An 18488-nucleotide genomic window follows, 5' to 3' on the forward strand; every position below is an offset into this window, starting at 1 on the left:
CTCTGCCAAAGACCTAATTGCCAATTAGCTTTGCAAGGCCACATGGAGTACAGAGTCAAAATGAAGCTTCAGAATTTAAACCGAACAGAATAAACAAAGTTGATTCCTGCAGAGGCTCACATACCTTTGCTCCTCCTTTATGTCTTATGGGAGGGGCCAATCATCTCCAAGTCTTACTTCTGAGTCACCCCTTTTTTCTTAACTGTTCTTTCCTTCTGGCAGCTGTGCGCACTGGGAACAAGCTCCCCCTGTTTTTCTTCCTCGCTGATGTCCAACTTTGGAGGCAGCACATAACTCCCAGATGGCCCTTGCCCCCTCTCTGCCTCTGACACAGAGCCCTCATCTGAGCCTTCCCCAGAGTCCAGGACTGGCCTATGTTCCTCCCCATCCTTCTCACTGTCTGACTCTGCTGCCAGCTCCACAGGCTGCCGGTAAACTACAACAGCCAGTGATTTTGTAGGATTAGAGTCAGGTGTATAATTAAACATTATATCAAGCAGGTGCTAATGATCATCAATTTTATATGTAGGTTGAAATACAATCATTAACTGAAACAGAAACAGCTATGTAAGAGGTTTTATCTTGGGTGAGGAGCAGTCAAACACTTTGTGAGCTTGTGGAAGACAGCTTCCTGTCACTGGTCATACACCATGGCAAAACAGCACAGGAACAAGACAAAAGAGAGATATACTGCATCAGCAAGGCCTCTCCCAAGCAAACATTTCAAAGCAGCCAGGGATTTCAAGATGTTCTGTTCAAGCTCTTTTGAAAAAGCACAAAGAAATGGACAATGTTGAGGACCATAGATGCAGTGGTCAAGGAAACAATGCAGCAGATGAAAGACACATCATGCATGCTTCCCTTTGATATCTGAAGATGGCTATCAGTATCATCAGCACAGAACTGGTGAAAACCAATGGGGCTCAGGTACAACCATGTACTGTCTGGAGAAGTCTGGCCCGAAGAGCCGAGGTGGCGCAGTGGTTAGGGTGCAGTACTGCAGGCCGCTTCAGCTGACTGTTATCTGCAGTTCAGCGGTTCAAATCTCACTGGCTCAAGATTGACTCAGCCTTCCATCCTTCTGAGGTGGGTGAAATGAGGACCCAGACTGTGGGGACAATATGCTGACTCTGTAAACCGCTTAGAGAAGGCTGAAAGCCCTATGAAGCGGTATATAAGTCTAACTGCTATTGCTAAATGATCTTCATGAAATAATTGTGGCCAAAATGCCATACCTCTGACATGGAAACAAGGCTATGTGTCTCAGTTATGCATGGAATATAGGAATTGGGGTGAAAGAAAAATAGCATCAGGGGCTCTGGACTGATGAATCAAAATCTGAACTATTTCAGTGGTTCTCAAACTTGGCAACTTTAAGACTTGTGGACTTCAACTTCCAGAGTTCTCCAGCCAGAAGAGCTAGCTGGAGAATTCTGGGAGTTGAAGTCCACAAGTCTTAAAGTTGCCAAGTTTGGGAACCACTGAACTATTTGGTTGTAGCAGGAGGAAGTTTGTTTGCCAAAGTGCTAGAGAGATGTAAAATAATGAGTGTCTGCAGGCAACAGTATGATGGAGGCTCCTTGCAAGCTTGGGGCTGTATTTCTGCAAATGGAATTGGTGAGGATCAATGGTGTCCTTAATGCTGAGAAATATAGGCAGCTAATTATTTGTCATGACAGGGATGTGTGCATTTGGTCCCAAATTTATTCTATAGTATGACAAAAACCCTAAACAAATAACCTTCATCAAAATATTGTACATAGGACTGAAGAAGCCAAGTTTGCACAATATTTTTGATCCACCTAATATCAAACAGCTTCTTATTATAACATATAAAATGAAATAAACCAGAACATAATACCAGAACAGGAAAAGACCTTTGATTTGTGGTTTTTATTCCAGTTAGAAGTTATCCTACAAATTCAGGCTTTGTCTGAGAATGACAGTGCCCTTGGCAAGCCACAGAAGCTAAAACTAAGGAAACTTTCTTCTCATGGAGAGCAATTAACTAGTGGAATGGCTTGTCTTCAAAGTTGTGGGTGCTTCATCACTGGATGCTTTTAAGAAGAGACTTGACAGCCAATGGTCTGAAGTGGTATAGAGTCTCTTGTTTGAGTAGGGGGTTGGATTAAAAGACTTCCAAGGGTTCTTCCAACTCTATTATTCTGTACTGGAAGAGCAGGAACCAAATTAATGCTCCCATTAAGTCGGCACTGATAACACCTTATTTCTGGGGTCTTTTAAGAAATGTCATGGCCACCTGGCTATCAGTTGGCAAAAAATCAAATTTGCAAGAATAGTTCAACAAACACAATAAGATAAAGTGGCATTCAGCTTCATCATGTCTCAAATGATTTTTTCATACTGTTTCCTTTGGCACAGTTTTGAACAGAAGTAGAAATCAGGATAGCCTTTCAGAGCAAAAGCTATTATGTACTCCTTTTTTATCATGCCAAAATTGCCAAACATGCAATAGAATGCTACTTCAATGCTCTATAATTAGTTATTAAAATTCCATATAACTAGAAGCACTCTTGGCCAAAAGGAACTGCTGTAGATAATTTCAGGTGATTTGAATTAATTTTCCCAGCCAAAACCAAGATATTTAAAATTGATGGATCAGATAAAATGCTGTTAATTTGTTCCATTGATCATTTGAAAGTGATAGAGATTAGTACATAGCTTTCCAAAGTTTCATGCTTTCTCTTCTTGAAAGAACATTTGATGTATTAAAAATTACATAAGCATCTTAAAAACTGAAAATAAAAACTTTTATCAGTCTTTCCCAATCTGGTACTTTTCCAACTTCCAGAATTGTTGCTGAAATTCTGGAAATTTAAGTTCCAAAATGTGAAGAAAATGCCTGAAAGACTAAGACACTTAAACAAACAAACAAACAAAACTCAGTATAAATAAATGTTATACTGAGTTCTTCCATGTATAATCCAGAAGTAAAGTTTTTGAAGCAAGTTCTATTGGAGAAACATATAAACAGAGCTGTGTTCTTGCTCAGCTCACATTCATATTATAGGTTTTATGCAGTGATAGGACCTCCAAGGTGCTTGACCACTTGATATTTTCACTTAGCAGTTAATAAGAATTACTTAAATAAAACTAGCATTATTCATCTAACTTGCAACAAAACCAAACCCGCACAATCATGCTCTAAATATTCTGATTAGTCTTCTCTCACAACAATTTTACATCATCTGTGGTATAAGAATCACCACAAGCTCCACTGTTATCATGCAGGCTAGGACTGAAATTATTTTTCAACTTGTGTTGCTGCTGTTGTAATAATTCTCCTCATCTATTCTTTTCACATGACAGTTAAAAGTTACTATGCAAATGGTTTAGGACTGGTATAATTTTCTTCTGTTTAAAAAAGTCTGCCATCAATCTGTTCCCAACATACTTCAATGAGACTTATAATTATGGTATGATTGGTGCTCTGCCAGTATGACATATCATTAAGAAACAAGAGCAGGATAAGATACAGAGAGAATTGGCTTCATGGAGCAGTACTGGGTGGAAGCATGCCCAGCCATTTCATAACTTGACTGCTGAATGCATAAGAGCTTTGCTGGTTTTACATAAGAAAATAAAGGATAAAGTAGAATCAAGTATATGGAGAAGTACATGGAAACTAAGAATTCTGGGCCAACAATCAGAGCTGGTTATGTTTGGATAAAAGTTGAATACTTTCATTTAAGATGCTTGTGTGTATTTACTTGTAAGTAGTCAATCACCAAATATTTTCCATGACTGTCCATTAAAGTGTATCCATGTGTCTGTCCTGACTACTCTGTATTCAACTTCCTGAAAACTGTGGCCATTTGTTTGGCTCTACTCTGTTTATTGTACCTTGGATGTCAAGAAGGAATATTTCAAATCTTGGGATGGACTGGATTAAGACTCTGTTTATTCAGTTTGACTGTGAGTATCTGTTGTAGCCTGTTGGCCACCAGCCCCTCCAGCAGCTGAATCAGAGGAGGCATGGGAGTCAGGGTCAGCATCAAGGCAACCTGAGAGCTCTGAGGGAGAAGAGGGAATGGGAGTGGCAGAGAAAGATGCCATCGGTCATCCCTCGGATGAAGAGTCAACAGCTCTCAGGTCTGGAGGTGGCTGATGAGGAAGAGGAGGAACAGCTGTGTCTAGTGCCTGACACACAGATTTGCAGAAGGCAGAGGACAGGAGAACAGTGGAAATCCATGGACCAATACTTGGGAAGGAATAGTTACCACTGCTAGCAAAGCCCAACCCTAGCTCTGGGGATAACATTCAGGGGGCGGAGATGAATAGATATGGCAGAAACTATTCATCTCCCAGCTGGTTAGATTTGTTAGCCTGCGATGAGAGAGAAACCTTTTGCCAGGACTGTGGCGCTCCTAATAAAGGAATCTTTGAGTTAACTTCAGAGGGTTTGTCATGTTTGAGGAGCTGGGTCAGAATAGTATCTCTACAAATTTCAATCTCCCAGAATCTAACAATTTTTCTGAAAAATCTGGACTAAAAAAAAGCAGAGATACTGGTTTTGATTTGTGCCATTACTTTGGCAAGATTTTTGGGAAATACTGTCCTCCTGAAATCAAACAACAGCAGTCCAACAACATCTGATTCAAATCTATTTAAACATATTCATCATCTGATTACAGGAAAATGTCACAGGAATTTTCTACATTTATCTGTCCATAAATTTACTTTTATTTCTAAAGACAGGTCAATGCAGAAAATTCAGTGGATCCTGTGACACTTTTCTAGTAATCTGGGTATTGGATAATTTGAAACATATTTAAGTCAGGTCACACCTTGAAGTACAAATCAAATCAATTGGACATCAAAATAATAGCTTCTTAGACTTTCTGGGCAATTATTAAGCATATAATAAACATACTTGATTAATGTGTGTTTTTTGTTTATCAATTCAAAGTAGAACTTTATATATTTCAACCCAGTAAAAGATAGGCTTAAGCTACTACTAGTATTTCCTATATGCTGCCATTAACATATGTGAACAAAAATTTCACAATTCCCTTGTATTAGATAGCAAAGCACTGTCTGCAATAAAAATAAGAAAACAGTGTCTTTTCTTATTCATTTTAAAAACTGTAAATAGAAGAAGAAACCTCTGACATTATCAGCTTTATATCATTTCTCACCTTCCATTGATTCAGATTCTTCTATGTAAGAAAGTAAGTACAAAGATATTAAGTGAAAGTAATAATAATCAAACTTAGTGTACCTACTTAGGATGTCGAATGTCTGGCAGTGATCGTTCCAAGGCTATATTGTTGCTTACAAAAATATTGAAACCATTTTCCCGATAAGCAGAATCATCACTGTCTTCTTCTGTGACAGGATATGGCTTTCCTTGTTCACCTTTCCCTGAAATGGTATTAAATCAAAATGTGATCAGGGATGAACAAGATCTCAAAAACAGTTAGCAGTTTTTCCGTAAATTAAAATGTGGCAAGTCTGTGCCAAGTCAAACATGAACTTGTGTGTGTGTGTGTGTGTGTGTGTGTGTGTGTGTGTGTGTATTTGTGTAAACATTACATACACACATACTAATGGATAGAAAAAGCAACAGAATTTTGGTGTAATCTCTGTTTTATTGCAGTTGTTGAAATTACAAGGAGTGTCAAACTCACGTTGTCAACAGTGGCGTCACGTGACATATCAGGACCTTCGCTAAACCAGGCATGGGCGTGGCCAGTGTGCAATGCATCGGGCCTGAGGCCCAGGCGTTTGACAGCCTGAAATATACTGTACGGTATTGTAAAGCCAGAAGTTAAATTCCTTGAGAAAAGCTTTGCTCCAGTAATTATCAATATTAATCCCTAACTGTAAAGCTGGAACTCTTATTTTTGTATTTAATGGAATTTAAAAAGAGTCAGAATGAACTAACCATTTATATGAATCCAGGATGAGTAAAAAAATGGATTTGAACATAACATAAGCATACTTTACTTTTTATTTTGGATTTTTTTTTCTTTTTTTCAATCATGTTCCGAGACTGACTGGACCAGTTCCTGCATCTTCCTTAGTAATGTTTTTTTGGAAAAGGTTTGCTGTTGCCTTTTTACGAGAGCTGAGAGAGAGCAACCGGGCTAAGATCACCTAGCTAGTTTTGTGCCTAAGATGGGACTAGAACTCATGGACCGCTAGTTACTAGCATCATGACCAATCCAATGAACTTCACTGATGCCTAGTATATCAATGTTGAACCTATTCTTAATACTATTTCTTATTTAATTGCTCTCTGATTAAATATAGTAAGTTTGACCTCCAAAGTTGGTCTGTCTTCACCTAAAAATCCAATTGGAATTATTTTGCAATTAAATGTGATAAATCCATTCCCGAATCATCTTCAATCTTCTTACGGAAAACCCATTTATCAATTTTCACTCCCTCAGATTTCTGTTATAAGAATTCAGGTTTGAACTTCTATTGCTGTAAAGGTCATATTTCTTTCCAATGAATCTACTGCTTTCAGATCACATTCCTTTGGTGAGTCTAATGTATCTATAGTTAGATGCATCTGAATATTTTCACAATCAGTGTCATTTTATCAAACTTTTTTTAAAAAGTTTTCACATGTATTGAATATTATCAAATAGTATTTTTTTAAATATCAGCCACTTTTGCTTGTCTGTAATCTAATACATTGGTGCTCTGTGTACTGGCAATGATAGGTAAAAGAATATAAGAATCCTCAAAATATAAAACAGCTTTAAAAAACAGTGCAAATGTTTCATGGATATTTTGATCCAAAATTAAAAGATTAAAAAATAAGTTCCAAACATTTTACAAATTATTAAATTGTAAAAGTCCCGTAGTGAGAGTACAATATAAATGTAAATCAAATGAAAACACTTTCACTATATCAGAATATATGATGTTTTCCTTATGAAATAGCAAAAGTTATTCAGAACAACTTTTCCAAATAAAGGGGAAAGAGAAAAAAAAGAACAGATAATGTCCACTATGGAGTTAAAATAAATCAGTATTCACTAGCTCAGGGACGTGTGGTGAGGTTTATGGCTGGTGAGGCACTGATACAAATATTTTTAGACTTGTGGACTTCAACTCCCAGAATTCTATAGCCAGACATGCTCAGTTCCGATTTAAAGTGACAGCATTTGTTTTTCCCCTTTGCGAAATAAGTTTCCTTCTTTCTTTTTCTTTTTCTTCTCCCTCCCTCCCCCCCTCACAAACACACACACACACACACACACACACACTTGGACTGGAGGGAGTCAAGGAGACCACAGGAAGAGGCAGGAAGCCAGTCAAAGAGCCATACTGGAGCACACACACTTTCCCCCAGCCCTGGAAGGATCCAGCCCAGCTTCATTGATTATAGGTTTGAAAAGACAACATGGGTCTGCCTGCAATCAAACTACACTTGGGGAGGGAGACCACTTCCCTCTAGCCTTTGCCCAAAACCCCACACCAGGAGGATGAAGTTTGAATTCCTCCCCCTCCCTCCGACCCACACGTACCTTTTCCAGCTGTTTCAGAGAGGATTTCAACTCTGCTCTTGCCTGCCATCATGAAAAGAAAAGAAAAAATGTAAAAGGAAAAAGGCGAGAGCTGAGGTCAGGCTGAGCGAGTTGCTGCCAGAGTCACCATGGATGACTCTGCTTAACTGTTTAAAAAAGCCTCTAAAAATCACCCCCTACAGGAGGAAGCAGGAGAACGACGTGCCTTATCTATGTCAGGAATTTTTCAGCTTTTAAGCCTTGCTTAACTCTGTTCGAGTGATCATAAAACGCCTAAAGTCAGACTAGATGAGGCACATCGTTCTCCTGCCTTCTCCTGTAGAGGGCGCTTTTTAGAGGCTTTTTTAAACAGTTAAGCACTAAGCAGAGTCATCCACGGTGACTCTGGCAGCAACTAGCTCAGCTCTTGCCTTTTTCCTTTTACATTTTTTTTCTTTTCATGATGACAGTGGTGAGGGTCTGCCTCCCCTGACTGCACATCACTACACCAACTGGTCAACTTTTAAAGATAAAAAACAAAATAAAAAAAAGCTTTGAAAAATGAAACCCAGGCATGCTTAAGAAAACAAACTGCTGAAAGGAAAGATGGATGCCCATGACTTTCCAACTGCTCCCAAAGGGAAATGGAATCTTCAACTTTCCCCTTCCCAGGTGGGTCCATGACTGTCCAAAAGCTGTCTTAAGTCCTCCCTTAGCATTTAAGTGTTTCTAAGTGCTTCCATTCAACTTCAGGAGCAGCACTGCCAAAGAACCAACTTTGGCAGCAAAATTGGAAGATTGTTGGCAGGAAAAAGAACAGTTCCTACCATTCTTGAGAAGGAGTTCATTTGATTGTTGTTTCTGAGTGTCAGACCTTTGAGATTCGCAAGATGGGAGAGAAAGAGGGAAATGCTAGGAATGCTTTTAATTGTGGTAATTGTGATAGCAAAATCTTGAAAACTGTTGGAAGTTTCTCTCAGATCCATCTTATATAAGGCAACATTAAATCAGACTTAATTTGATCATCTTTCTCATTCTTTTCTTTTTCTCAGGACTGAATAATGTTTTCTTGAAGCTACCCCAACTATCCTATGCATACTCCATAAAATATTATACATCTCTTTCCATATGCTTTCTATTGTGAAAATAATATGTATGGCATACTCAGTAGAAAGTTTGCAGTGGTCACTTGAACAGCTATCCATAAAGGGTTGAATCAAAAGATGCAGGTCAACTGCAGGAAATCAGAAGTTCAGGCAGTTCAAATTAATACATAGGTTTATTTGTTGCTATAAGAATTTGAATCTAAGCCAAAGGGAGTTGGCAGTAGATAAGAGTGTATGGAATTCAAGGTGAACTGGACTTAGAGCTCATGTGAGCACAAAGGGACTTGAGACTGATGACACTTTGACCCCTCCCATGGCTCAACTTCCTATTCCAGAATTATTAAATATGTCTATCTGCTGTCTCAACTTCCCATACATTTTTATATTCATGACATTGTGTCAATTTTATAAGAAATGGTGTTACCTCCAAGTATGAAAGCAACATTTTTTCCAAATGCCATTACTCTGCTAAACAAATAATTCCCTCACCACTGTCAAACTATTCACTAAGGCTTCATTACTATTAGTCTTCTCATCGTTCCTATCACCCATCTCATCACACTTATGACTGCAGGACTGTAACTTTGTTGCTTGTATCCTTACGATTTATATTGATATTGTTTTCTGATTGCTTATTTGTACCCTATGACTATCATTAAGTGCTGTACCTTATGATTCTTGATGAATGTATCTTGTCTTTTTATATACACTGAGCATATGCCCCAAAGACAAATTCCTTGTGTGTCCAAGCACACTTGGCCAATAAAGAATTCTATTCTATTCTATTCTATTCTATTCTATACTTATTCTTATTCTTACTCTTATTCCATTCTAGCATACATATTTGTTACTATTCTGCAAGGGAATATCAGAATGTCATTTTATAATTCAACATGATACAACATGATATCAGATAGAAGAGAAAAATAAATGCTGAAGTGACTCAAGTGATAATTTTATCCTCAATAAGTTAGTCTCTCTGAAATTAAACACAGTAATAATGTCATAGTGTAGGACAGAACATCCTAATAAAATTCCTTATGCCATATCAGATGACTGGTCCATCTCTTATACTGTCAACACTGATTCGAAATGTGGGATGCATTCATTTTGGAGATTCAGAAAATTGAACCTCAGACCTTATGTTTGCCAGACAAATGCTGTGCTACTGAATTATAGTAGAAGTACCTGAAGCATAGCAAAGAAGAGAGAAGGAAAGATTCTTGTCTTAAAAGCAAAAAAACCAAGAATTAGTGAGCCAAGAAAAGGAACATTATTCCCTCAAGCTGGTACAGGTGTATAATAGCATAAAAATATCAGGCTATGAGACAAATCAGTACCATTACCAGGTATGCTAATTATCAAGTTAATTGTTCAGAATAAAATCCTACAAAACAAACAATTCCCCTCCCAAATTTCCTTTAACCTACAATATTCCCCACGTAATGATATTCAAGTAAAGTATAAAAATTTCCATGTAGTAATTAGAGACGCGAGGGACGGTGAGATAGAAGGAGGAGAAAGCTGGAGGGGCTATCAGAATGCTTTTTTTATAATGTGTGTCCTTTTTAATTTTTTATCTCAAAATCATTCAAGTGCTGATGTCTTTGTGAACACACACACTTGTTAGCTTGTATCTTATATTTAATCTTAAAAAAAATAAACAGACAGACCCATTGTACAATCAGGGAGTTTTTGTCTGATGAATGAGGAAGGCAGGCAGGCAGGACTAGGAGGGCTTTTGATCAGTTTCAGATTATGTACCAGTTGCTCCCACTTTGGCCTCCAAGGTCCTACACTCATCACTCACCCGGGGGAGGGCCTTCTCTGTGGCTGCTCCGGCCCTCTGGAACGATCTCCCCAGGGAGATCCGGACCCTCACCACCCTTCCGGCTTTCCGCAAAGCCACTAAGACCTGGCTGTTTCGGCAGGCCTGGGGCTGATGAGTTCCCAGCCCCACTTGAATTATTGTGAATGATGTTGTGTTTTAATTTGCTTGTCTTTTTGTTTTTGTGCATACTCCCCTTCCCCTCTGTTTGTTAGCCGCCCTGAGTCCCTCAGGAATAGGGCGCCATACAAATTGAATAAACATAAACAAACAACATGATTCTACATGGATTATTGTAACATGTCTATATAGGGCTGCCATTGTCAAACATCTAGTAATTTCACATGCTGCAAAATGTGGCAGTATTGGCAGTTATGTGCACCTCTCCTCCACAAGCTAGATTGGCCACCAGTTTACTTCAGGATTCAAGATGCTGGCAATGACGTATAAAATCCTGAATGGCATGGGACCTATTTGAACTTGCTGACTTTCCAGAAGAAGCGAAAAACATGGCTTTGCCATCTACATGTGAATCCAGTAATGTAGATATGGAATCTGTAAGGTAGTTAGGAAAACAAGTGACTCTGCTGTTCCACAAATTATGGTTTTATAATTTAATTATAGTTTAACTGGTTTTGATGCTTGCAATGCTTTTTGTTGTTACGTTTTCTTGACTATCATTGTAATCTTTTTCAATGTTGTTTACCAATTAGAGTCACATATGTGACATGGGCGACTGTCGAATACATAAATAAATAAAGCAAGTGCAACCATGCATCATGATATAGCAATAGCAATAACACTTATATATGCTTTACAGTGCTTTATAGCCCTCTCTAAGCAGTTTACAGAGTCAGCCTATTGCCCCAACAATTTGGGTCCTCATTTTACCAACTCAGAAGGATGGAAAGCTGAGTCAACCTTGCACTTGGTGAGATTTGAACTGCCAAATTGAAGGCAGCAGGCAGTAGAAGTAGCCTGCAGTACTGCACTCTAACCACTGTGCCACGGTGGCTCACGATATGATTAATGAATAACAAATATTAATGAATGACATAATTTAGAATCATTATAATTAATTAATGTTTCATCTTGATAATTATGTATTGTAATCCTATATATGTGTAGAAAATAAGTTCCCACTGCATTTAATAAGATTTAACCTCATCTACATACAACATTTAGATTGAATTTAAATTATTTTAAATTTTTTTTTAAAAAAATAATTAATTAAATTATTTACATTAAATTATTTAACACAAATTTAAGTTAAATACATTTAATTTCAGGGTAACCACAGAATTACTGTGTAAACTGCTGATTAATCAACTGTTTTGAACTCAGCAACTAACTGGTCTATTACATTAAAATAAAGATGTATATACACATCTTTTCCAAAAGAATTATTATAGGGAGATAACTAAACACACTGGAGAAATTCAACTTTTGACTTTATGACAGGATTTGGCTGGATTTATATATGTAATTTCATTATGGTAATGGTGAGATTTATACTAGTTTTAGGAGTGTTGTAACTATATAACAGACATTGCCATTTGGGTATTTTTTGTGTGTCTATAATGGAAAGAAAAGTATAACATAAATCGATATTAACCTTTAAAAACAATTTAGCACTTACGGTACTCATGTTTCAACAGACACAATGAAAGTTCAAGTACATGTTTTAAAATAAGAAAGACTTAATGCATAAAGACCTACAATATAGTTTGTCCAATATATGTCTGAAGTGTACAGTGAGAGATAAGGAAGCCTGAATGGTCTTATGAAATTATAAGAGTTCACCATATAAAGGGCTTTTATTTCAGCAGCTAACTGAAATGAAATGAATTCCAGCCAAGGGATGCACAGTACATCTTCTATTTAGCCCAGCTGTTTATTGCCCAATGACACAACTGCTCAAATACCATTTTCCAGGTAATGTAAGAAGAACCTGGCTCTTGGTAATCTCCCAGAGCCAAATCTTATGAATTGCAAAGAAATAAGTGTCTGAAAAGGTACTTCTCAACCGTCATATTAAAAATAGTTGTATTTTGAGTAACTCCCTGGCTGGTATGTTTAGAAGAAAGGAATTCACCACAAGCTTGGATAATCAGAACATTTCACCTTAAGAAGGGAGCAATACTTAACAAAAACATGCTGCAAGGATGTTCTATAAGGGAATTGTGTTTGTGCATCATGCATCTATCTATCTATCTATCTATCTATCTATCTATCTATCTATCTATCTATCTATCTATCATCTATCTATCTATCTATCTATCTATCTATCTATCTATCTATCTATCTATCTATCTATCTATCATCTATCTATTCCCCTTTTTTAGACTGTTGATTGTAAAGGAAGAAAGCAGAACTTATTAAAAAATTATTAAAATAAAAATATGTAACATATCAAATGCAATAATAACCTTTAGGCTGCTTTCTTCATGCATACATTGCCATTATATCAGTCTTTTTCTCTGTCTGCTTGCCTGCCTGCCTGCCTGCCCGACTGCCTGTGGTAAAATTTGGAAAACTGAAAAATTATCCATTATTTGTTCATTTTCGGTGTTGCTACTGCTGTCATAGTGATTAATGTTGGAAAAGTTAGCTAACATTGGACACACAAGTCCACTTGACCATGAAATTCACTGAATAACTTTTGGCTAGATCTCAGACTAATCTTTTTTGAGTTATTATGGACATAATCAGTGGCAATAGAGAGAAGAACTATACATGTCAGCTTGAGCATCTAGAGAAAGATGAAATGTTCATAGAATTTAATAAAGATCTTATTCTTCTGCAAATTAAGAATTGATTCAGAATACTTGTGAGATATCAATTGTCTCAGATATAATTCAAATTATCAGTCTGATTTGAATTTCCTAATAATATTGTCAAACTGAGTTGATTCAACTAAGTTATTCTAATTAGGGTGGCATAGCGGAAAGAGAGAAAGCCTTTCAGTACATATCCCAAAGCCTACTAAATATCTCAAATTAGAGGCCACGTTTCTTTTTATTTTTAATATTATATTTGGTGAGCAAAAACCACAGGGAAGCAGATTGGTGATTTAGTAAATCCAAGCCTTCAGTTGTTTCTGAGTATGCTTTTAGGTACTGTAAGAAAATCCAATACACTTTTTGTTAGTAAAAACCAACTTTTTCAGCTTGTTGTCTTAGAATTTTCCACAGTGGTGTTCTTGATGCTCTGGAGACCACAAAAGAGGACTTCAGGACCTATATATAGCTCCTCTGTTCTTAGTTATCCAATTATATGGAACTAGAAAACTGATACTCAAATTTAGTCCTCAAATTTTCTTTTGAAAATTTAATTGTGGGGCTCAAAACAAATATCAGTTTATGATTTTGTGCAGCATGTGAAGCTAACCTTTGAAAGTACATTTAAACATTTTAAACCATAATCAAGATTTATGTTTAGAGTTCCTCAGCCACCATTGAAATGTACAGTATTTCAGGTAATCCATGGCCAAGGTCATCCCTTAGAGTGTGCAGTAGGTGCCAATGGAATATGATGAACAGAAACAATCAGATTAACTTCTGGCCAGAAGTCAAAACTCTTGATGCCATGAACTTTTTAAGAGATACTTTAGCTAGTCTTATCAAATAAAAGTGATATTGTCACATTGCATGGTCTGCAGTTTTCTGGAGCTCAGCTGTTTGCAAGGACATTAAAGAAAATGGATTATACTCAGATCATTAAAAACCGATTTGCTAGAGAGGCCTTTCATAGTCTGTATGTGTATGTGTGGGAGGGGGCAATTAACTACTCTCAATTGACTTTTGCTGGTATTACATACTTGTTTGTAAAGTGGCTGTCAACATGAAAAGTTTTTAAGAAAGCATATTGAATAAGTTACTAATCAAGAAATATAGCTTTTCTTATAAATTTCAACCTTCAGGGGTGGAGTAAAGGATCAATTTTAGATTAATATCGACATGAAGCTGTGATACTTTCTCTTCATTAAAATAATGGAGACCTATTAAATATACTTTACTTCATCTTTTCTCCAAGGGCTAATCCCAATACAACTAAATTAGATTGTCTGAAATATTATTTGTTCAAACTCATGTACAATATTAAGGATCAAAGATAAATGTAAATCTGGGCTGTTTTCGGTTTAGTCTGATGCTTTGTTCCAAAGATAAGCAACCTGTTCTGAAAATTGATGAATACCTAGCATTCCTAGAAAACTGGGCCAATGACACTAAATGTGGGCTACACATTTTAGTTCTGAAATGAGTCCTTACCCCTTCTCCGCATTCAAAATCAGACCAAATGTTTTTTAGTCCTCAGCTCTCCTGAGATCCTGCTGTGAAATTCATGCTGCCATATATGAGGCAACTATACAATTTCTTATAGCAAAGAAATAAATTTTTGAATAGACTTTGTAAAATATTATTGCTCTCCTTGCTAACTCTTAAATACTACAAAATTGTAATTCCTGGTTACAAAATAGTTGGCCACACTTCCTCTTGACCATTTTGGATTTTATGGGATGCTTTGTTTCTAAATTTAGAAAGTCTTGAAATAGTGTGCTTTATATCCTACTTTATTTCAAGGTAAACATGTATTGATACTTTTTTCCATACTCTAAACAACCAAAAAGAGACAGTGCCAATTCTTTGACTTGTTTCAGGGGTGGGTTGCTGCCGGTTCTAACCGGTACAGTAGAAGAGGTTCCTGGAATTTACTATACCTTTTAGAACCCGTTCCTCTGGTGGGACAGTACTGGAACGCTCCCCGCACCTGTCCGGTCGCCACTCATTCACTCCCTCATCTTGCCCATTCCGTTGCCGCTCGCTCGCTTGCTCCCCCTGTCCATCCGCACCATGCTTGCTCCCTGCCGCTGCCTGATTGGCTGGCTCACCAATCATCCCGCCCGCCTCTAAGAGCCTTATTTAAACTGTGGCGCGGACAGCCCATTTACCTTTTTGACTCTCGCATCATCATTTCCTAGCTGATCGATCCGCTTGCCTTCCCTGCTGCTATTGCTACCTTCCTTCCTCATGTAAGTAACTAGATACACCCATGTCACACCTATCCTCCACGAGCTGTACTGGCTCCCTATCAGTCTCCGAATGCGTTTCAAGGTGCTGGTTATTACCTTTAAAGCCCTACATGGCCTAGGACCCGGATATCTGCGAGACCGTCTTCTGCCGCATACCTCCCAATGGCCGATAAGATCACACAGGGTGGGCCTTCTCCAGGTGCCATTGACCAGACAATGTCATCTGGCGACCCCCTGGGGGAGGGCCTTCTCTGTAGCCGCTCCAACCCTATGAAACGATCTACCCACAGAGATCCAGATCCTTCCCACTCTCATGGCCTTCCAAAAGGCTACCAAAACCTGGCTATTCCGGCAGGCCTGGGGCTGTTGACCTCATGAATGAGGTCCAGCCCCGCCTAGATTGAGTGTATGAAGTGATCTTTTAATCTGTTTTTTTTTCTCTCTATTTTTAATTCTTTATTTTTGGAAATGTATTTCTGTAAGCCGCCCGGAGTCCTTCGGGATTGGGCGGCCTATAAATTTATTAAATACTTAAATACTTAATACTTAAAATGTAATGCATGCAATTGAAGAGTTCATTTCTGTGTCTCTTTTTTGTGCAGGCCATTCATTGGAGCAAGGTGGTTAGTTGATAATGTTGAAGGCACACAAAAGGACAGTCATCTTCCTTTTCTATTATTTTGCGTGCTTGTTTTATCCTAATTCAGTGCATGCAATTGAAGAGTTCATTTCTATGACTCTTCTTTGTGCAAGCCATTTATTGGAGTCAGTAATATTGAAGACTGGCAAGGACAGTGATCTTCCTTCTGTAAGTAGCTCTTTTATTGTTTTGTGTACTTATTTTAATCTTATTTAAGTAGTAAGTGCACAAAATAATAAATTTCCTTTTTTATATCTTCTTTTTGTAGATCATTCTTTGGGGCAAAGAATTCAGTGACATCATCTTGGCCACTCCCACCTAGTCACATGACTGACAAGCCATTCCCACCCGGTCACATGACTGCTAAACCATTCTCACCCGGTCACATGACTGCTAAACCATTCTCACCCGGTCACATGACTGCCAAACCACTCCCACACACTCACATGACTGCCAAGCCTCTCCCACCTGGTCACATGGCTGGCAAGCCACTCCCACCCAGTCACATGGCTGGCAAGCCTCTCCCACCTGGTCACATGGCTGGCAAGCCACTCCCACAAAGCAGGCCACACCTACAGAAGAGGTTCTAAAAAATGTTGAAACCCACCACTGACTTGCTTGTACATCTTTTTACTTTTTTCAGTTAGGATAAAACTTAATTTGATAAACAAGTTTTAAATATGATGCAAAGCATATTGTGCTTCTGTGATCTTTATTTAGTTACAATGTGTAAAACTTTGAGATGAGCTAGCACACTTTAGTATAATCGGTAATATACTTTAATTGTAGATTAACTCTTGGTTCCCAATTTCACTGTTACACTAGAAAAATGTGCCACTTTCATAGAAATGACAGCTGCTTCCATTTGATTAAAGAATTAGAGGCCAACAAAAAAAACACAGGAAGAAAATCTCACAAGCTGCACAAGGCAACCCTTAGAAATATATGTCTATATAAGTCAGTATTGTGTTATGATTAATACTGAAATGTGACTAGTAACAGCTCGGTCAAATCCCCACTCAGCAATGAGATTCACTATGTGACTTTTAGTCAGTTTGCTCCAGTCTTACAGTTTTAAAAACAAAGTAGTAAGTGAAGTACATAAATCATTCAAATAATTTAATTTTTACAAGAGCTGAACTTTAAAGGATAAAAAAATATAAAACAGGGAAAGGATACTTTTAAATGTATCTACTGACAGTGCTATAATAAAACTTCAGCTTTTAAATAATGGAATGGATCCACTTTTCTTCCTATTTCAATTATGACAATTCCTAGTGGCATCCATAATGATGGAGGGTAAGGGTAAAATAAGCAAGATGGCAGATGGAATGTCACACTAACTTAAGTGAACGTTTCAACTAAAATATAGTTCCAACCTCTGATTCTGGGCCTTCTGGCACTTCTGGCTAGACACTGAATTTTAAAAATAATTGATCAGTTACAAACAACAGTTTAATGAAAGTGGATTTTCATGAAACTGTGTTTGCTATTCAACATTTTGCATGACATTTTAGATACTTGAAGATAGCTCTGTAGATGCTATTTATTCAGGTTTAATGCAAATCTACATAGTGTCCAGTAGAAACCACAATGATGTGAAAATGAAGAAATGTGCATAGTAACTTCACAACACAAACTGACATTTCATACTTGTATTTTGACATTGCTCGCAAGTATGTAAGTAATGTAGTTGTCTCATTTCTTCCCTTTGCCCATTCCCAATTGTTTATATATATGGTCAAGTTCCTTAAGCATCTCACCTAAACGCATGGCATCTTTTTGAATACGTTCATAGTCATGCCAGTCCTTTCTTTTCAAACCATCTGTCCAGGTATACAATTGTCCATCTCCAAACCTCACTGGCAAAGTCTGCAAAGGAAACAGCTATAATTATAGTGTGAAAAGAAAAACAAATAGCAGCAAGTGCTCATTTTTTTGGTTGAAAGTCAAATTTATTCATAGGCAAAAGCAGGTACCAGTCAGGCTTCTTGTATGAACCACAACATACGGATGAAATTCTTCTGTACGGTAGCTGATTTTTCCATTCATTTGAATGACTGAACAAAGAATGTCCTATGTGTAAAAATCCACTAATCTCTCCTTAGCAAATACTTTGCTTATTTGAGTCAATTTTAAATGTTTATTCATTTTCTTTTTTAAAAGGAGGGTGTTAGTTACTGGAGTTTATTTATTTATTTAGATTTTTGGTTTTGTGAGGAAAACTACAGTTCTCCTTTTAACATACAAACTATCTTGATTCTTAACATAAAAATGGAACTAATAGACTAAAATGGTGACAAATCCATTTGAAAAGCTAGCTGATTTATTTTTAGATATGAATTGCTCTATAATGATATACTATAAGTTTCCTTCTCTGTCTCTTTTAACAGGCTGA

The 18488-nt window shown here is 37.4% G+C and overlaps 1 protein-coding gene across 4 annotated transcripts in view; it reads right to left on the bottom strand.

The window, feature by feature from the left end:
• GALNTL6 (polypeptide N-acetylgalactosaminyltransferase like 6) overlaps positions 1-18488 on the bottom strand; it is a 576396-nt gene that overhangs the window by 325485 nt on the left and 232423 nt on the right. For all 4 annotated transcript variants that reach the window (XM_014068575.2, XM_087724585.1, XM_087724584.1 and 1 more), the window contains 2 exons: positions 17854-17962; positions 5247-5385 (listed from right to left, as the gene is read on the bottom strand). In XM_014068575.2, the coding sequence (XP_013924050.2) occupies positions 5247-5385; positions 17854-17962 (248 nt within the window). The remainder of the gene's footprint in view (positions 1-5246; positions 5386-17853; positions 17963-18488) is intronic.

This window comes from Thamnophis sirtalis, unplaced genomic scaffold, assembly GCF_051295495.1.
Source record: "Thamnophis sirtalis isolate CommonGarterSnake01/CBP01778 unplaced genomic scaffold, rThaSir2_p1.2 scaffold_10, whole genome shotgun sequence".
In the NCBI taxonomy this organism is placed as follows: Eukaryota; Metazoa; Chordata; class Lepidosauria; order Squamata; family Natricidae; genus Thamnophis; species Thamnophis sirtalis.